Here is a 17,643-nt window from a genome sequence, read left to right as displayed (position 1 = left end):
GCCCAGGATGGGCAGAGCATCGTCCCCTGGTGGGCGTGCCGGGTGGATCCCGGTCGGGCGCATGTGGGAGTCTGTCTGACTGTCTCTCCCCGTTTCCAGCTTCAGAAAAATACACAAAAAAAAGACATTCTCTTTATAAGTCAGTCTCTGTTTTGCTTGTTAGTTCATTTTGTTCATTAGATTCCACATGTGAGTAAAATCCTATGGTATTTGTCTTTCTTTGACTGGCTAACAGCTTGGGGGCTGGGCAGGAGCACAGGGTGGAGGGACTGAGCAAAAAGAAAGAAAAAGGAAAAAAACTCATGGACACAGACAACAGTGTGGTGATTGCTGGGAAGAGTGGGGGGTGGGGGAGGTAGAGGAGGGTTTGGGGGGGTAGATGGTGATGATGGACCGAGACTTGATTTGTGGACACAATACAGTGTACAGAGATGTGTTGTGGAATTGTTCAACTAAAACCTATATAATTTTGTTAACCAGTGTCACCCCAATAAAATCAATAAAAAAGGAGAGAACTTGGAAGGATATTCTGATCACTTCTACAATGTAGATGAACCTGGAGGACATTATGCTTAATGAAATAAGATACAAAAGGACAAATATTTTGTGATTCCACTCATGAGAGGTCCTTAGAGCACTCAGATCCATAGAAACAGAAAGTGGGCGGCAGGGACCGAGGGAGGGGAATGGGGAGTTAGTGTTCAAGAGAGACAGCTTCAGTTTGGGAAGATGGAAAGTTCTGGAAATGGACAGGGGGACGGTTGCATGACAGCGTCAATGTGCTTAAGGCCACCAAATTGTAATGGTTAAAATGGTAAATTTGCCTGACCAGGTGGTGGCGCAGTGGATAGAGCGTTGGACTGGGATGAGGAAGGACCCAGGTTCGAGACCCCGAGGTTGCCAGCTTCAGCGCGGGCTCATCTGGCTTGAGCAAAAGGCTCACCAGCTTGGACCCAAGGTCGCTGGCTTCAGCAAGGGGTTACTTGGTCTGCTGAAGGCCCGTGGTCAAGGCACATATGAGAAAGCAATCAATGAACAACTAAGGTGTTGCAACGAAAAACTGATGATTGATGCTCCTCATCTCTCTCCATTCCTGTCTGTCTGTCCCTATCTATCCCTCTCTCTCTGACTCTCTCTCTGTCCCTGTAAAAAAAAAAAAAAAAAAAAAAAGGTAAATTTATGTTATGTATATTTTACCATAATTTAAAAAATATTTTAAAAAACAAAAAATTCATTCAGAGTCAACCTAAAAAGAAAAGAGAGAAAGAGAAAACAAGTTCCCAGGGCGCTAAGGACCCCCAGGAGAAGTCGCCACTCCAGGTAGAAGGAAAGGTGGGATGCAGGGATGGGGTTGGGGTCCGAGCCGCAGAGACATGGGACTCACTCATTGAAGCAGTGGGCAGCGGACACCAGCCACCTGGCCCCAATGACAGCGGCCCCACAGAAGTGCTCATTGTTTTCTCGGAGGCTGACTTGCCAAGGGAACTCCCCCGGGGATGCTTCCACGCCGCCCACAATCCTGCCAGCTGTCCTCCAGCCCGGCTGCAAACCGCAGTCTGCAAGACAGATCACCAACCAGGACCCCAAGGGGGCAGGACTGTGGCCATGCTCCGGGAACATCTGTCTCTGAGTCTTTCATCCCTACGGCCCTCATGCTTAAGGACACGCTTTGTGTCAAGTGGGCCAGAGAGCACAGCCAGCAGCTGACCCTGGGAAGGGGACATGGCCCAAGACCAGGCCAGACAGGCAGACTGACCACAGTGGGCCTCATCGGATCCATCGGAGCAGTCCACTTTGTCATCACACTCTGGGTTCACTTTGGTCACGCACTGGCTGTTCCCACAGGAGAAGGCATTCCCTGGGCAGTGACCTGAGGGCAGAAAAGAATCAAGTTCCTGACCTCACTCTGCCTTTCTTGGCTGTAGTGAGATTCCACTTTCTACTCAGAACCTCCACTGTGGGCCCTGGCCGGTTGGCTCAGCGGTAGAGCGTCGGCCTGGCATGCGGGGGACCCGAGTTCGATTTCCGGCCAGGGCACACAGGAGAAGCGCCCATTTGCTTCTCCACCCCCACCCCCTCCTTCCTCTCTGTCTCTCTCTTCCCCTCCTGCAGCCGAGGCTCCATTGGAGCAAAGATGGCCCGTGCGCTGGGGATGGCTCCTTGGCCTCTACCCCAGGCGCTAGAGTGGCTCTGGTCGCGCAGAGCAACGCCCCTGGTGGGCGTGCTGGGTGGATCCCGGTCGGGCGCATGTGGGAGTCTGTCTGACTGTCTCTCCCCGTCTCCAGCTTCAGAAAAATACAAATAAAAAAAAAATAAAAAAAAAAAAGAACCTCCACTGTGGAGAACATCTCCTGTTCACTTGCTCATTTCTGAAATGATTTTCTCAAAATTAGCATAGAAACAACACAAGAATGTCAGCAGTGAGGCCAGGGCTGGACAACAGAAACGTATATGCGCATGTGTGTAATTCTACATTTCTAGGACCCATGTTTAAAAAAAGTAAGAAATAGCCTGACCAGGTGGTGGCACATTGGATAGAGCATCAGACTGGGGTACAGAGGGGCCATGTTCGAAACTCTGAGGACACTGGCTTGAGTGCGGGCTCATCTGGTTTGAGCACGGGCTCACCAGCTTGAGCACGGGGTCGCTAGCTTGAGCCCAAGGTCACTGGCTTGAGCAAGGGGTGTCTCACTCTGTTCTAGACGCCTGGTCAAGGCACATATGAGAAAGCAATCAATGAACAACTAAGGTGCCACAATGAAGAACTGATGCTTCTCATCTCTCTCCCTTCCTGTCTGTCTGTCCCTAGCTGTCCCTCTCTCTGACTCTCTCTCTGTCTCTGTCAAAAAAAAAAAAAAAGTAAGAAATAGAAATTAAAAATTTTAAATTGTGGCCCCGGCTGATTTGCCCAGTGGTAGAGTGTCCGCCCAGTGCATGGAAGTTTAGGGTCAACCCCTGGTCAGAGTACACAGGAGAAGCAACCATCTGCTCCATGGCCTTGCCTCAGGCACTAAAATAGCTCGGTTGCCAAGCAACAGAGCAGTGGCCCAGACGGGCATAGCATCACCAAAGCTTGCCCAGTGGATCTCAGTTGGGTTACCTGTGGCAGTCTGTCTCTGCCTCCCCACCTCTCAATAAAAAAAAAAAAAAATTAAATTGTGATTAAATACACAATATAAAATTTGCCATTTTATCCATTTTAAGTGTACGGTTCACATCAGGGCCAGGTCACTCTCTGTGGGGGTCTGTCCTGGGCACCGTGAGGGGTTGAGCAGCATCCCTTGTCCCCCCTCACATGATGCCAGGAGCACCCTAAATTGTGACAATTGCAGATGTCCCCAGACATCACCCAGTGTCCCCTGGGGGCAGAGTCAACTCTAGTTAAGGACAATTGATATGAAGCTAAATAAATGTATCTATATGTGTGTCTTAAGCTGTCTGGAAAAAAATAGTTACTAAAATTTTTTTTTAAACTTTTTTTATTTACTCATTTTAAAGAGGGGAGAGAGAGAGAGAGAGAGAGAGAGAGAGAGAGAGAAGGCGGGAGGAGCAGGAAGTATCAACTCCCACATGTGCCTTGACCAGGCAAGTCCAGGGTTTTGAACCAGCGACCTCAGTGTTCCAGGTCGAGGCTTTATCCCACTGCACCACCACAGGTCAGGCCAGTTACTAAAATTTTAAAGGTGATGAGATTCCAGGTGGCACTTACTCCTTTTTCTTTTTCCCCCAAACTGTTTGTTTGTTTGTTTAACAGCAGGTTTCCACAACTTTTCAAAACAACCCAAAACCCCAGTAACAATTTCGCTTGACCACATATAATCCAAAGTGACTCATCATTATTTTTAAAAATTTTAAAGTTATTTTTCAATCATGGTGGATATATTATATTAGCTTCAGGTAGTGATTAGACATTTAATACCTTACAAAGTGATCCCCCAGCAAGTCTAGTACTTACCTGACACCACACATAGTTATTTCAGTATTACTGACTATATGCCCTATGTTTACATCCCCATAACTATTTTTTTTTTCTTTCTGTATTTTTCTGAAGCTGGAAACAGGGAGAGACAGTCAGACAGACTCCCGCATGCGCCCGACTGGGATCCACCTGGCACGCCCACCAGGGGGCGACGCTCTGCCCCTCCGGGGCGTAGCTCTGTTGCGACCAGAGCCACTCTAGCGCCTGGGGCAGAGGCCGAGGAGCCATCCCCAGCGCCCGGGCCATCTTTGCTCCAGTGGAGCCTTGGCTGCGGGAGGGGAAGAGAGAGACCGAGAGGAAGGAGAGGGGGAGGGGTGGAGAAGCAGATGGGCGCTTCTCCTGTGTGCCCTGGCCGGGAATCGAACCCGGGACTTCTGCATGCCAGGCCGACGCTCTACCACTGAGCCAACCGGCCAGGGCCCCATAACTATTTTTTATAACAAAGTGCTTCATCTGTAAATGCTGTGCACACACAGGACTATGAATCTGTCCCCTAGAAGAGGCTGGTACACAGAACTAGTGTTTACCGTATTCAAGTGTTCCCTTTGTGCACTTAAACTAAGTCTTAGTGGTCACTCTTGCAGTAACCACAATCAGAGGAAACCTGGCAGAGGGCAGGAACTCATGGAAAAGAGAAAAACATACCTGATTTCAAGTCTCTTTCTGTCAATGGCCCCTTCTGGCTTCCTGTAGTGTAATAGAGAACAGATCTAAGCTCACTCAGTGAGTGGTGATATTCTTTGAAAACATCACATTGCAAAGCAGAGAGCAGCACTGTCCACTGCAGGAGTCACTTAAAGTGTAACTTAAATCAATTAAGATGAAACCAAATGGAACACTGTGTTCCTCAGTCTCATTAGCTGCACAAGTGTTCAATAGCTACATGGGAATGGTGGCTACCATAGCAAACAGAGGAATCATGTAACGTTTTCACCACCATGGAAACTTCTATTAGTGGTGGTGTCGAGGCCACGAAGACCCAGCTGGTGTGTTGGGGTTCATTGGGGGGACTATACATATCCTATAAGGCAAGGGCAAGGTGATCAATCTTTAACCTGGCAATAGTCCGATGCATTTTCAGATTTTAGAATTTAGCATTTATCTTATTTCTATATCATGGGTCAACAAACTGCAGCCCACCACTTGGTTTTATAAATAAAATTTTATCAAAACACAGCTATGTCCATTTGCTTAGACATTTGTGTGGGGATGCTTTTGTGCTATAGCAGACTTTAGTGGTCTTGACAAGATCCAATGGGCTATAAAGATGAAAATATTTACACTGGCCATTTACAGGTTGCTGACACCTGGTTCCTACCATTGAGGATGAAGCAATGTGCATGTGTTTTCTTATCATGGGGGGGCAATTATTGAAAACCTAAAGTTTAATGCTCTCCTCACACGCACATCCCTCTCACCTCTCAAAGTCTTAGTTCTCCACTGTCTACTTGCCTGTGAGCTCAGCAGACACAATGGTGCCGTAGGCAGCCAGGGGGATGCCATGGTCCTGCAGCGCCACGTGGAGTCCCTGCTGCAACAGCTCCTGCTCCAGGCCCAGATCCAGTGACTGCAGGGCTAGTAGAAGAAAGTGCAGCCGGAAATGCACGAGGACACTGGAATTCCCGTCCCTGAAGGAAGGAGAGAGACCCATGGAGGAAGGACTCCTCTCCCTGGAGTCTTCCAGCATCTCAGTTGTCCACCACATTTCCTTTATTCCCAATTAGGCCCTGGCTCACCTGTAACTTAGCACCTTGCAGTCCACACAGCTGGCCTCCAACTCTGTCTTCCTAAAGCTGCTTACAAACTATAATGGAAACAACAGTGGCATATGTTGAGACCACAGCCCGGGCACCCATCCCTGAGAAGGCCTGTCATGTGTGGAAGAGCTGGAGAAGGGGGATGGAAAAGCACCTCCTCTGAGACCCAATGGATGCAGCAACTTCACAGAGCCAAGCAATGACAGGGAAGGACATTTCAAAGTTATGTGTATAAAAATATTGCTCCAGTGATGGATGGATAAAATGGGGTCCATCTATACACAGGAATATTACTGAGCCATGAAAAGGAGTGAAGCACTGACACTCACTACAATGTGGACAGACCTTGTTAACATGACACACTCGGTGCGAGAAGCCAGACACAAAAGCCACATGTGATTCCATTTATGTGAAATGTCCCAAACAGGCAAATCCACAGAAAGTGGGGTGATGGTTGCAGGCTGGAAGTGGTGATGGGTAAAGGGGAGTAACTACTGATGTGGACAGGGCTTAGTTTGGGATGATGGACTCCACAGTCCATACCCTCTTGCCTACATCTATATTTGGGCTCTGCTACAGAACATTCCACAAAGTTCCACAATGTTCTATATCTTCCCTGCCCTGTATGGCAGCACTATCCACACATGGCTACCGAGCATTTGAAATGTGAATGGTGCCACTGAGGAACTGATTTTTACATTTTAGTTCATTTTAATTAATTCATGCTTAAATATTAAAATAGATACTTGATTTATTGAGTGAGCATCAGGTGTTCAAGTTCCATCCACGCTATAGTGAGTGTCAATGGCTCTCTCCTTTTTATGGCTGAGTAATATTCCAGTGTGTGCAGGGACCACATTTGTGTATCCATTCATCAGCTGATGGACATCTGGGTTGCTTTCACTTTTTTTTAAACTTTTTGACGAATAACCAGACTTTTCCACAGCGGCTGCCCCATTTCACATTCCCACCAGCCATGTGTGAGGGTTCTCATTTTTCCACTGGAAGACAATTTATAAGCTTTAAACATGGCCTACAAGCCCCAGGGGAGTCAGTTCCCAGTGGACATCACTCTCTCCTCTATTCAACAATGCACCGGTCTTGGCCACACAGGCCTTGTCTTATTTTGCCCATGTGCCCTGCCTTCCCTCCCGCCTGCCTGGGCCTCCCCTGCTCAGCTTGCTGGGCATGCGAGCACCCCCTGGTGGCAGCTCCTGGCCACCCACCTTGCCCCCTTGCTGTCAGGTGCTCCTCACCAGCATTTCCAGGGTGGGTGTCAGAGTGCGGTAGTAGTCTGAGGCCTCCTGCTGCAGGCTGCGAGCATACCGGATTCCTTGCAGCATGGCTGTGTGCTCCACATCAACACCCTGTGTAGAGAGGGAGGCTGCGGGCGAGACCAGGGCTCTGTGAGAGAGCCCACTGTGGGGCTCAGCTAGGGGCCTCGAAGGCCTCCACCACCTAGGGGTCAGGTCACCCGATAAATAGATGAATGGGCTGACTGCCCAGGGGTTGTCCTGATTGATTATTAACAGTGCCTCCCTTTCAACTCTCACATGTCACCCAACTGAAGGCCCCGGTGGTCCCCAGGTTTTGCTTGAGGGCAGGACTAATTCTGAGTCATCCTTGTCTCAGTGGCCATGCCTGGCCTGGGCCTGAGGTCAACTTCAGCAAAAAGTGGCTGAAATGACCTCAGGATACTTTCCCTCCACTTTTGGAGAATAATCCCATCTGCTCCCTGGGAAGGGGACATCAAATACTGCAAGGGCATGACCACAGCCATGGGCATCAGGACTCTCAGACCACCGCCCCAGGATGCCACCCTCTGAAAAAACATGGGTTTCCAACTGTCAGAAAAACTTTGTCAAAGTACAAACTAGCAAGGAATAACTTATAAAAATTTTTAATAAAGAATACAATAGCAACTACATAAACCATGAAAACATGTTTCTAACTGTCGAAAACATGTTGGAACTGTCAAAAGACACACTAGAAAAAATAATTATAATTGCAAAAGTGTGGGGTTTTTTGTTGTATTTTTCTGAAGTGAGAAGCGGGAAGGCAGAGAGACAGACTCCTGCATGTGCCTGACTGGGATCCACCTGGCATGCCCACCAGGGGACGATGCTCTGCCCATCTGGGGTGTTGCTCCGTTGCAACTAGAGCCATTCTAGCACCTGAAGTGGAGGCCATGGAGTCATCCTCAGCGCCTGGGCCAACTTTGCTCCAATGGAGCCTTGGCTGCAGGAGGGAAAGAGAGAGATAGAGAGAAAGGAGAGGGGGAAAGGTGGAGAAGTAGATGGTTGCTTCTCCTGTGTGTCCCGGCTGGGAATCAAACCCGGGACTTCCACACGCCAGGCCAGTGCTCTACCACTGAGCCAATTGGCCAGGGCCCAAAAGTTTTTTTTATTTTTATTTATTTTTTCTTTTTTTGTATTTTTCTGAAGTTGGAAAAGGGGAGGCAGTAAGATAGACTCCTGCATGTGCCCAACTGGGATCCACCCAGCACGCCCACCAGGGGGCGATGCTCTGCCTATCTGGGGAGTTGCTCTGTTGCAACCAGAGCCATTCTAGCGCCTGAGGCAGAGGCCACAGAGCCATCCTCAGCGCCAGGGCCAACTTTGCTCCAATGGAGCCTTGGCTGCGGGAGGGGAAGAGAGAGACAGAGAGGAAGGAGAGGGGGAGGGGTAGACAAGCAGATGGGCGCTTCTCCTGTGTGCCCTGGCCAGTAATCGAACCCAGGACTCCTGCACGACAGGCCGACGCTCTACCACTGAGCCAAAAGGCCAGGGCCCAAAAGTTTTTTTTAAAATGATAGTAGCAGCCACATAAACTGTAAAAGCCAAGTCCCCATTCTATTTATTCTGAATGAATATTCACCCAGATAGACATTTAGATTTTATTTTTTATTTTATTTTTTTTTTACAGAGACAGAGAGTGAGTCAGAGAGAAGGATAGACAGGGACAGACAGACAGGAATAGAGAGAGATGAGAAGCATCAATCATTAGTTTTTTCATTGCGCGTTGTGACACCTTAGTTGTTCATTGATTGCTTTCTCATATGTGCCTTGACCGCGGGCCTTCAGCAGACCGAGTAACGCCTTGCTGGAGCCAGCGACCTTGGGTTCAAGCTGGTGGGCTTTTGCTCAAACCAGATAAGCCCGTGCTCAAGCTGGCGACCTCGGGGTCTCAAACCTGGGTCCTCTGCATCCCAGTCCGATGCTCTATCCACTGCACCACCGCCTGGTCACGCAGATTTTATTTTTTCAATAAATATTCTAAAAATTTTGTTTTTAGGTTTGTCTTCTCATTCAGGAGATTAAAAATAGCCTGACTGGTGATGACAGAGTGGATGAGCATCGACCTGGGAAGCTGAGGCCCCAGGTTTGAAACCCTGAGCTTGCCGGTTTGAGCACAGGCTCAACAGCTTGAGCGGGGGTTGCCAGCCTGAGCATGGGATCATAGATATGACCTCATGGTCGCTGGCTTGAGCCCAATGGTCACTGGCTTGAAGCAACGGGTCACTGGCTTGGCTGGAGCCCCCCAGTCAAAGAAGCAATCAATGAATAATTGAAGTGCCGCAACTATGAGTTGATGCTTCTCATATCTTTTCCTTCCTGTCTATCTCTCTTTCTCTCTCTCCCTGTATGCAGTGTGCATTAAGAAAAATAAACTTAAAAAGAAAAAGAAAAATGAGTGCCCTGTTGTGAAGACAAAATTGCTTGTGTTCAACACCCAACTGAGCCTTCCTCTTTTCCCCTGGAGTCACAGACTCTTAAGGAGCTGGAGAAACAGCAGAGAAATCCCAGCACCTTCCCCTAGCTCCCCCCAAGACTAACTAATGCTTCCACCAGAAACTGTGGGCTGTCTTAAAGGGAAAAGAAATAGATTTTCATTTTTACTTTAAAACATTTAAAATTTTTTTTAAAGTTTTCAGTGCTTTTTAAAGCTTTCCTTAGTTTCAGGGGTCATGCTGGGGATGATGGTTATCTCTTGTTCACAAAATGTATCGGTGCTTCTAGAAAAAAGGTGTGAAAACCTGCTCCCACCTCTCCCTGTACAAGGATACCCACACATGCATGCATACTCTTACATGCATATACACCCTTGTGCATGTGCGTACACGCGCGCGCGCACACACATACACACACGCACACACACACACACATGAATTCAATTCCTGCACTTGATGCCAAGGGCCAGTAGAGGTCTTGGTGAGCTGTGCCTAGCTATGAGATATTCCTGATGTTCTGCAAATATATATATTTTAACTTTGGGGGATCCACAAAGGGTTGCCAACTTATTATTTTGCCATGTGAGATCTTTGAGCATTTTCCTACAAAATACCGCTTACTATCATCATCTCATGAAAGTGAGGTGACTTTCACATTCCCAAATGAAACCATCAGAACCTTATCTCAGAATAAGCCCGTTCCAGAGCTGCAGGAACCCCGAGATGACTGAACGTTCTAGATTTGCACTGCCCAGTGCAGTAGCCATGAGCCACCTGTGGAATGTGGCTGCTGGGGACTGAGGGATTTAATTTTAAATGTTATTTCATTTTAATAGATTTAACTCTAAATGGCCACTAGGGCTCAGGGCCACCATCATGGACAGCATGAATGAGGACAACACTGGAACATGGCACACTTTGTAGAGAGCTATAGATCATTCAATTGAGATATAAAAAGAACTTTCTTTGTTTTTTTTATAACTACAGCCCACACTTTATAGATGGGTCATCACTTTGCATGTTTTATCTTAAATTCTATGAATGTCTACTGGAAATAAATATGAAATGGGAGCCATTGCGTGGTGGAAATATAGATGATTCTTCATTTTTTTATACTTTTTAAATTTCCCATATTTTTACTTTATTTTGTTTTTTTAATGTTTATTTTATTGATTTTAGAGAGGAGTAGGGAGAGAGCAGGAAAGAGACAGGAACATCGGTTCCTGTATGTGCCCTGACCAGGAACTGAACTGGCAACCTCTGTGCTTCAGGACTATGCTAACCAACCGAGCTATCCGGCTAGAGCTCTTTAGACTTTTTAAAAGTTCATTTTTCTGTCCCCGTTTGTCTCCATTTCACGTGGCTATGAAAACTTCCTTGGAGAACCCGGCTGTGGGAAACCAAAATATGCAGGTATTCACTTGCTTGTTTGTGTGCCCAGTTGCCCCCGAGTATGTGCCTGCGCACCTCGCCTGCTCGTCTCATCACTTGGGTGTCTGAAGGGCCGCGTTTAATTCCACATTACACAGTCAGCCCTGTGTCTCTGAGATCATCACGCGGACACCACTGAGCCACATCTGAGCATCGCTTCACTGTGCAAGTTGCTTAGTGTATAAACTTGTGTAAGCCATCAGCCACTTACCCACAAGGACTGCCAGGGTAAGGATGACGATGCTGGTGGCCACTGCAGCGGAAAGGGCCGCTCGGCAGCACGCAGAGTCCGGAGCACGGTCTTCTTTTGTTGCCCTGGGTACTGGTTGTAATTCACCAACGGTGGGCTCCATGGCTCCCAGACCCCCAGACAGCCACCTGGATGCCAGCGAAAAAAGGGCAGAAAAATGTCATTGTCAAAGGGTGTTTCTCTTCCCCTAAGCCATGTTGTACAGGTATGACAGCCATGAACAGTGCCCCAGGAACCAGCAGACTCTACTTTAAAACATCCTAGACTGACTTGTGATGGTACAGTGGATAAAGTATCAATCTGGAATGCTGAGGTTGCTGGTTCAAAACCATGGGCTTGCCTGGTCAGGGCACAGACGAGAAGCAACTGCTTCTCCCCTCCCCCTTTCTCTCTCTTTCTCTCCTGTCTCTAAAATCAATAAATAAGATCTTTAAAAAAAAAAAAGTCCTAAAAATGGATTCAAAGTGTTGGCTGGGCTGCACATGCAGCCCCACAGGTCACTGGAGTCCACTGCTGGAAAGAATATGTACGAATTTCTGAAATACATCACCACAAACCTAGAGGCTTAAAGGAACACAGGTTTATTATCTTGCAGTTTTGGAGGTCAGAAGTCTCAAAATAGAGGCTTATGATCTTTCTGGAGGCTCCAGGGTCTCAATTCCCAGAAAACAGAGCTGAGAGGTGGTGACAGGCTGAGCCCTGTCACTTTTGCCTCTGAAACGTTCGTCAAGAGCCAACAAACTCTCTTTATCACACAGGGAGTTGGTTTTTGCCACTTATGACAAGAAGAGCCCTAAGACAAAGCCTTGAATGTGTAACTCACCTACCCCCCCCCCCACTGGATAATTCTCTTAGGTTCCCAAGACCTGAGCAGACCTTTACTCCAAACCCACTGTTTGCTCAGCCCCCAGAGGAACCTTTCTCTCCAGAGGGGCTGAATCATCCACGAGCTTTGTGCAGGGGTGGCTCTCATCGCCTCCCCTTCGCCTCAGCTCCTAGAGAGGTGTCTGCACCATGTGGGTAGAAAGGATTCGTTCCTGGACACTGACACATTTTTCCCCATCAGAAAACCACAGAGAAGAAAGCTGGGTGACACTCGACACTCCCATCTTATTTTCCTTGATAGGGCTCCATGGAGATGCCATTTGACTGGGGGCCTCCCTGAAGATTGTGGGGTCACTTTGAAGGTCACTAGGGATGAACGTCAGGCCTGGGTGTTAGATAAAATATAGAATACTCCATTAAATTTGAATTTCAGATAAACAACACATACTTCTATAGCATAAGTATGTCTCTGGGATGGTTGATTCTTTTTTATTTTTATTTTGTGTTTGTGTGTATGTAAGAGAGAGACAGATAGACAGGAAAGGAGAGAGAGGAAAAGCATCAATTCGCAGTCGTGACACTTAGTTGTTCATTGATTGTCTCTCATAAGTACCTTGACCTTGCTCAAGCCAGTGACCTTGGGCTCAAGCAAGCAACCTTTGGCTTCAAGCAAGTAACCTTTGGGCTCAGGCCAGCAACCATGCAATCATGTTGATGATCCTACACTCTAGCCAGCGACTACATGCTCAAGCTGGTGAGCCTGCACCAAGCCGGTGATCTTGGGATTTTAAACTTGGGATCTCAGTGTCTCAGGTTGATGCTCCTATCCACTGAGCCACACCACCAGTCAGGTGATTCTTCTTATTATCCTTTTTTTTTTTTTTTACAGGAACAGAGAGAGAGTCAGAGAGAGAACAGGAACAGACAGGAACAGAGAGAGATGAGAAGCATCAATCACCAGTTTTTCGTTGTGACACCTTAGTTGTTCATCGATCGCTCTCTCATATGTGCCTTGACCGCGGGCCTTCAGCAAACCGAGTAACCCCTTACTCGAGTCAGTGACTGTGTCCAAGCTGGTGAGTTTTTTTGCTCAAGCCAGACGAGCCTGCGCTCAAGCTGGCAACCTCAGGGTCTTGAACCTGGGTCCTCTGCATCCCAGTCCAATGCTCTATCCACTGGGTCACACCTGGTCAGGCTTATTATCCTTTTTTATTCTTTTTTTTTTATTAAGTGAGAGGCAAAGAGGCCAACTCCCGCATGTGCCCTAACCAGGATCCATCCGGCAAGCCCCTATGGGGTGATGCTCTGCCCATCTGGGGCCGTTGCTTCATTGTTTGGCAACTGAGCTATTTTAGTAACTTAGGCAAGGCCATGGCATCCTCAGCACCTGGGGCCAACTTGCTCGAATGAGCCATGGCTGTGGGAAGGAGAGAGAGAAAGAAAAAGAAGGGAGAGAGGGATAGTCGCTTCTCGTGTGTGCCCTGACTGGGAATTGAACCTGGGACTTCCACACACCAGGCCAATGCTCTACTGCTGAGCCAACTAGCCAGGGCTAATTATTCTTCCTCTTTTTTATTTTAATTGATTTTAGAGACAGAGAGGAAGGGAAAGAGAGAGTGAGATGAAAATGGATTTGTTGCTCCACTGATTTATGCTTTCATTGGTTAATTCCTGTATGTGCTCCAACTGGGGGTTGGAACTGCAACCGTATCAGGATGATGCTCTAACCAACTGAGATAACTGGCCAGGGCTGGGTTAGGATGGTTAATTCTGTGTGTTCACTTTTCTAGGTTACAGTGCCTCGTTGTTTGGTTAAACATTATTCTAGATGTTGCTGTGATGGTAATTTTTAAATGAAATTAACATAGAAGTTGGTAGATGTTGAGTAATGCAAAAGTCTTTTTGAACTGTGTGTGGACCACATCTAATTAGTTGAAGACCTTTAGAGAAAAGACTGAGCTCCCCCAAGAATGAATACATTCTGCCTCCAGACTCCCTTCAGAGTCTAGCTGCAACATATCTTTTCCAGGGTCTCCAGTTTGCCCTGCAGATTCTGGGCTTGCCAGCTCCACAACTGTGTGAACCAATTCCTTAAGATCTCTCTCTCTCTTTCTCCATTCTATTGGTTCTATTTCTCTAGAGAACCTTAAGCAATACAATCCCTGATCAGTAGTCTAGTATATCTTGGGCAATATTTGGGACATACTTATACTAAAAAACGTATTTGTTGTTTAACTGAAAGTCAAATTTACCTGAGGGTTAATTTGAGTCTGTTTATTGTTAAGTCTGGAACCCTATGCTGGGGTCCAGCCAGAATGTTCCATCCTATCACAGAACTGTGTCCCTGCTGGGAATGGTTGTACCACATCTCACAGTCACATCCAGAGCTGATGAGAAAGGGGAGATGTGTGGGGGCGGCGGGGTGCAGGGCTGGCAGGGAGCAAGGCTGCATAACACATGCCCCTTTATTCTCACACTTGAGCTGAACTGCCTTCTGAGGAGCCAAGAATCTCTAAGAATCACTTGATGAAATGTTTTAGGGACAAAGACACCAAGATTCACTTCTGTGATTAAGGCTAGAAACTCAAATTTAGTGTGTGAGCTCATTGATGTCTCACCACCCCAAACACACACACTAAGTTCATTCAAGCTCAGCTGCCCCTGCTACCCCCACCCCGTGGGTTTTCTAAGGATTCCTGTGTTCTCTAAATTGTCTTGTCATCATCATCATTAGGGCACAGAAGGGGCCCTACTGCTATTTAGCATCGAATATAGAAGCACCATTCATTCAGCTCTCCATCTGTCTGATATTTATGACCTGATTGCCCTGTGCTGGGTACCCAACCTTGAATGAGGCAGATGTAATTCTCTGAGCTCACAGAGCTTAAACCTTATGGCAAAGATCTAAATAAATTAAAATTACAACAACAAAAAAGGCTCAAAAATAGAGATGCATCCATGGGACTATGAGCTCGGATCTAGATAGGGGGTCATGGGAGGCTTCCTGAGAGAAGAATAAGTTATCTGAATTCTGAAGAATAAATAAGAATTCAGGGCCCTGGCCGGTTGGCTCAGTGGTAGAGCATAGACCCAATATGTGGATATCCTAGGTTCAATTCCCAGTCAGGGCACACAGGAGAAGTGCCCATCTGCTTCTCCACCCCTCCCCCTCTTGCTTCTCTCTCTCTCTCTCCCTCCCTCTCTCTTTCTCTCTCTCTCTCTCTCTCTCTCTCTCATCACTCTCTTCTCCTCCCCTTCTGCAGGCATGGCTTGATAGGAGCGAGTTGGCCTCAGGTGCTGAGGATAGCTCAATGGCCTCTACTTCAGGTGCTAAGAAGAGCTCAATTGCTGAGCAATGAAGCAACACCCCAGATGGGCAGAACATCGCTCCCTAGTGGGCTTGCTGGGTGGATCCCGGTCAGGGTGCCTGCAGGAGTCTGTCTCTGCCTCCTCTCCTCACACTGAATAAAATTTTTTTTTTTTAATTCAGTAAGTACACAGTGGAAGGAACAGATGTTCATACAGTAAGAATAGAGAATGTAAAAAGCCCCATGGCAGGGGAGAGGGAGGAAGGTCCAATGTAGGGAAAGTGTATCAGTCAGCTACTGCTTCGTAACAAATTATAAATATAGCAGCTTTAAAACATGCACATTGCTTATCTCAAGGATTCTATGGGTCAGGATCCCAGTATGTTTTAGCTAGGTCCCCTGTTCAGTATCTCACAAAGTTGCAAAGAAGGTGTCACCTAGGCTGCACCCTCACCCAGAAAGAAGGTCAACTGGGAAAGGTCCACTTCCGAGCTCCTTATTGTTGGCAAAATGTGATTTCTTGCAATTGTAGGACTAAGATGTGCTTTCAGCTCCTAGGGGCCTCCTGAGAAGATGGCAGCAACTTTGTCAAAGCCACCAGGAAAAACCAACTCCACTCAGTTAGGATAGAGTCTTACAGAATATAAAATAATTGTGGGAGTTACACTCTGTCAACTTGCTCATCTAATGTGATCTAATCAAGGAAGTGACCATGGCATTCTATTCAATGGTTCTTCATACTCATGGGAAAGAGATTATATAGTTCATGTAACCCAGTAGGCTGAAATCTTAGGAACTGCCTTAGAAATCTGCCTACCACAGAGACTAGTATGGAAAATGTGACCTCTGACCTTGTTGTCATCCCTAAACTCCTCACAAAGGAAGAGTCAAAAAAAGAGAGATTTCACACCCATTAAGATAGCTACTATCAAAAAACAGACAATAACAAGTATTGATGAGGATGTGGAGAAACCTAACTCTTGTGCACTGTTGGCAGGAATGATAAAATGAGGCAGCTGACTGGAAAACAGTGGTTCCTCAAAAAACTAAATAGCAGCACCATATGACTCAGCAGTTCCACTTCCGGGTAGACACACAAAGGAATTGAAACAACAGGTACCTGTGTACCGTATTCACAGCAACATGCTTCACAACAGCCAAAGGTGGAAGTGACCCAAATATCCATTGATGAATGAACAAATTAGCACAACATAGTACATCTACACAGTGGAATATTATTCAACCAAGAGAATGAAGCAGTGATCCTTGCTATAACATGGATGAACCTTGAGGACATTATGCTCAGTGACAGAAGCCAGGCTCTAAAGGACGAATACTGTGTGATTGCACTTACAGGAGGTCCCTAGAGGAGTCAGATTCATAGAGACAGAGAGTAGATAGTGGGAGCCAGGGGCTGGGGGAGGGAGGGGGAGTGAGTGTTTAGAGGGGACAGAGTGTCACTTTGGGAAGGTGAGAAAGTCCTAGATCTGGACGGCGGTGACGGCTGCATAACAGTGTGACTGTGCTGAATGCCACTGAGCTGTACAAACTTAAAAATGGTTAAAATGGTCAACTTTATGTTACAAAAAATAAGGAAAAAATTTAAAAGAGAAAGAGAGAAACTGCCAGAAACTGGAATGTTAGAAAGCAAAGCTGGTGTGAGTGACAGTTGAAGACTCAGAACCACAGAGTACAACGGGAGACCGTTTCTACACAGAAATATCCAGAGTGAGGGGAGCCAGCAGCAAGTACCTGCGAACAAACCAGAAAGCACAGGAGAACCCCACCGGGCCAGCTCTGCCCTCCTCTGAGCCTCTTGCTCACCAGCGCACCCATGCCCTGGCTCAACCCCGCTGTGGCCCTCCTCGGAGGACAGAGAAACCTCATCTAGCAGTTGGCAGGCTTGGTGGAGAGCAGATAAAAATCGGGCTACAAAATCTGCCCCTGAACCAAGCAAGGCTCAGAAAAGGCAGTGACTGTTTGATCCAAAAATTCTGACAGTGTCTCTGGTGCTTCCACAGAAATGTCATTTTGCATGGGCACTGAGGCAGGTAGAATAATACCCCCAAAGATATCCCTGCCTGGTCTCAGGACCTGTAAACATGTCACCTCCCACAGTAAAGGGACCTTGCAGGCAGGAATAAGTCAAGGACTCTGAGATGCGGATGACCCTGGATTACCAGGGGGCCCAGTGTCCTCACAGGGAAAAGGGAGGCAGGAGGGTCACAGTCAGAGATGGAAGAGGCTGTGCTACTGGCTGTGGGGATGAGGAAGGGGCTGGCCAGGGATGTGGCAACTCCAGAAGTTGGAAAAGGGCTAGAAACAATTTGCACTGGAGTCTACAGAAGGACCAGCCCTGCCCA

At 47.2% G+C, this 17,643-nt stretch overlaps 1 protein-coding gene across 1 annotated transcript in view; it reads right to left on the bottom strand.

Moving 5' to 3' along the window:
- The window catches only part of TMPRSS9 (transmembrane serine protease 9), a 29,159-nt gene extending 17,909 nt beyond the window's left edge, over positions 1-11,250 (bottom strand). Inside the window, exons 1-7 of the mRNA XM_066343063.1 lie at positions 11,109-11,250; positions 6,993-7,120; positions 5,716-5,783; positions 5,428-5,607; positions 4,625-4,662; positions 1,757-1,870; positions 1,385-1,556 (exon numbers count right to left, since the gene is read on the bottom strand). Of these exons, the coding sequence (XP_066199160.1) occupies positions 1,385-1,556; positions 1,757-1,870; positions 4,625-4,662; positions 5,428-5,607; positions 5,716-5,783; positions 6,993-7,120; positions 11,109-11,250 (842 nt within the window). The remainder of the gene's footprint in view (positions 1-1,384; positions 1,557-1,756; positions 1,871-4,624; positions 4,663-5,427; positions 5,608-5,715; positions 5,784-6,992; positions 7,121-11,108) is intronic.
- Positions 11,251-17,643: the final 6,393 nt, after the last annotated feature.

The sequence above is a fragment of the Saccopteryx leptura genome, chromosome 1 (assembly GCF_036850995.1).
Source record: "Saccopteryx leptura isolate mSacLep1 chromosome 1, mSacLep1_pri_phased_curated, whole genome shotgun sequence".
Classification (NCBI taxonomy): Eukaryota; Metazoa; Chordata; class Mammalia; order Chiroptera; family Emballonuridae; genus Saccopteryx; species Saccopteryx leptura.
Note: the sequence above shows the minus strand (reverse complement) of the source record. Positions and strands in the feature narration are given on the sequence as shown.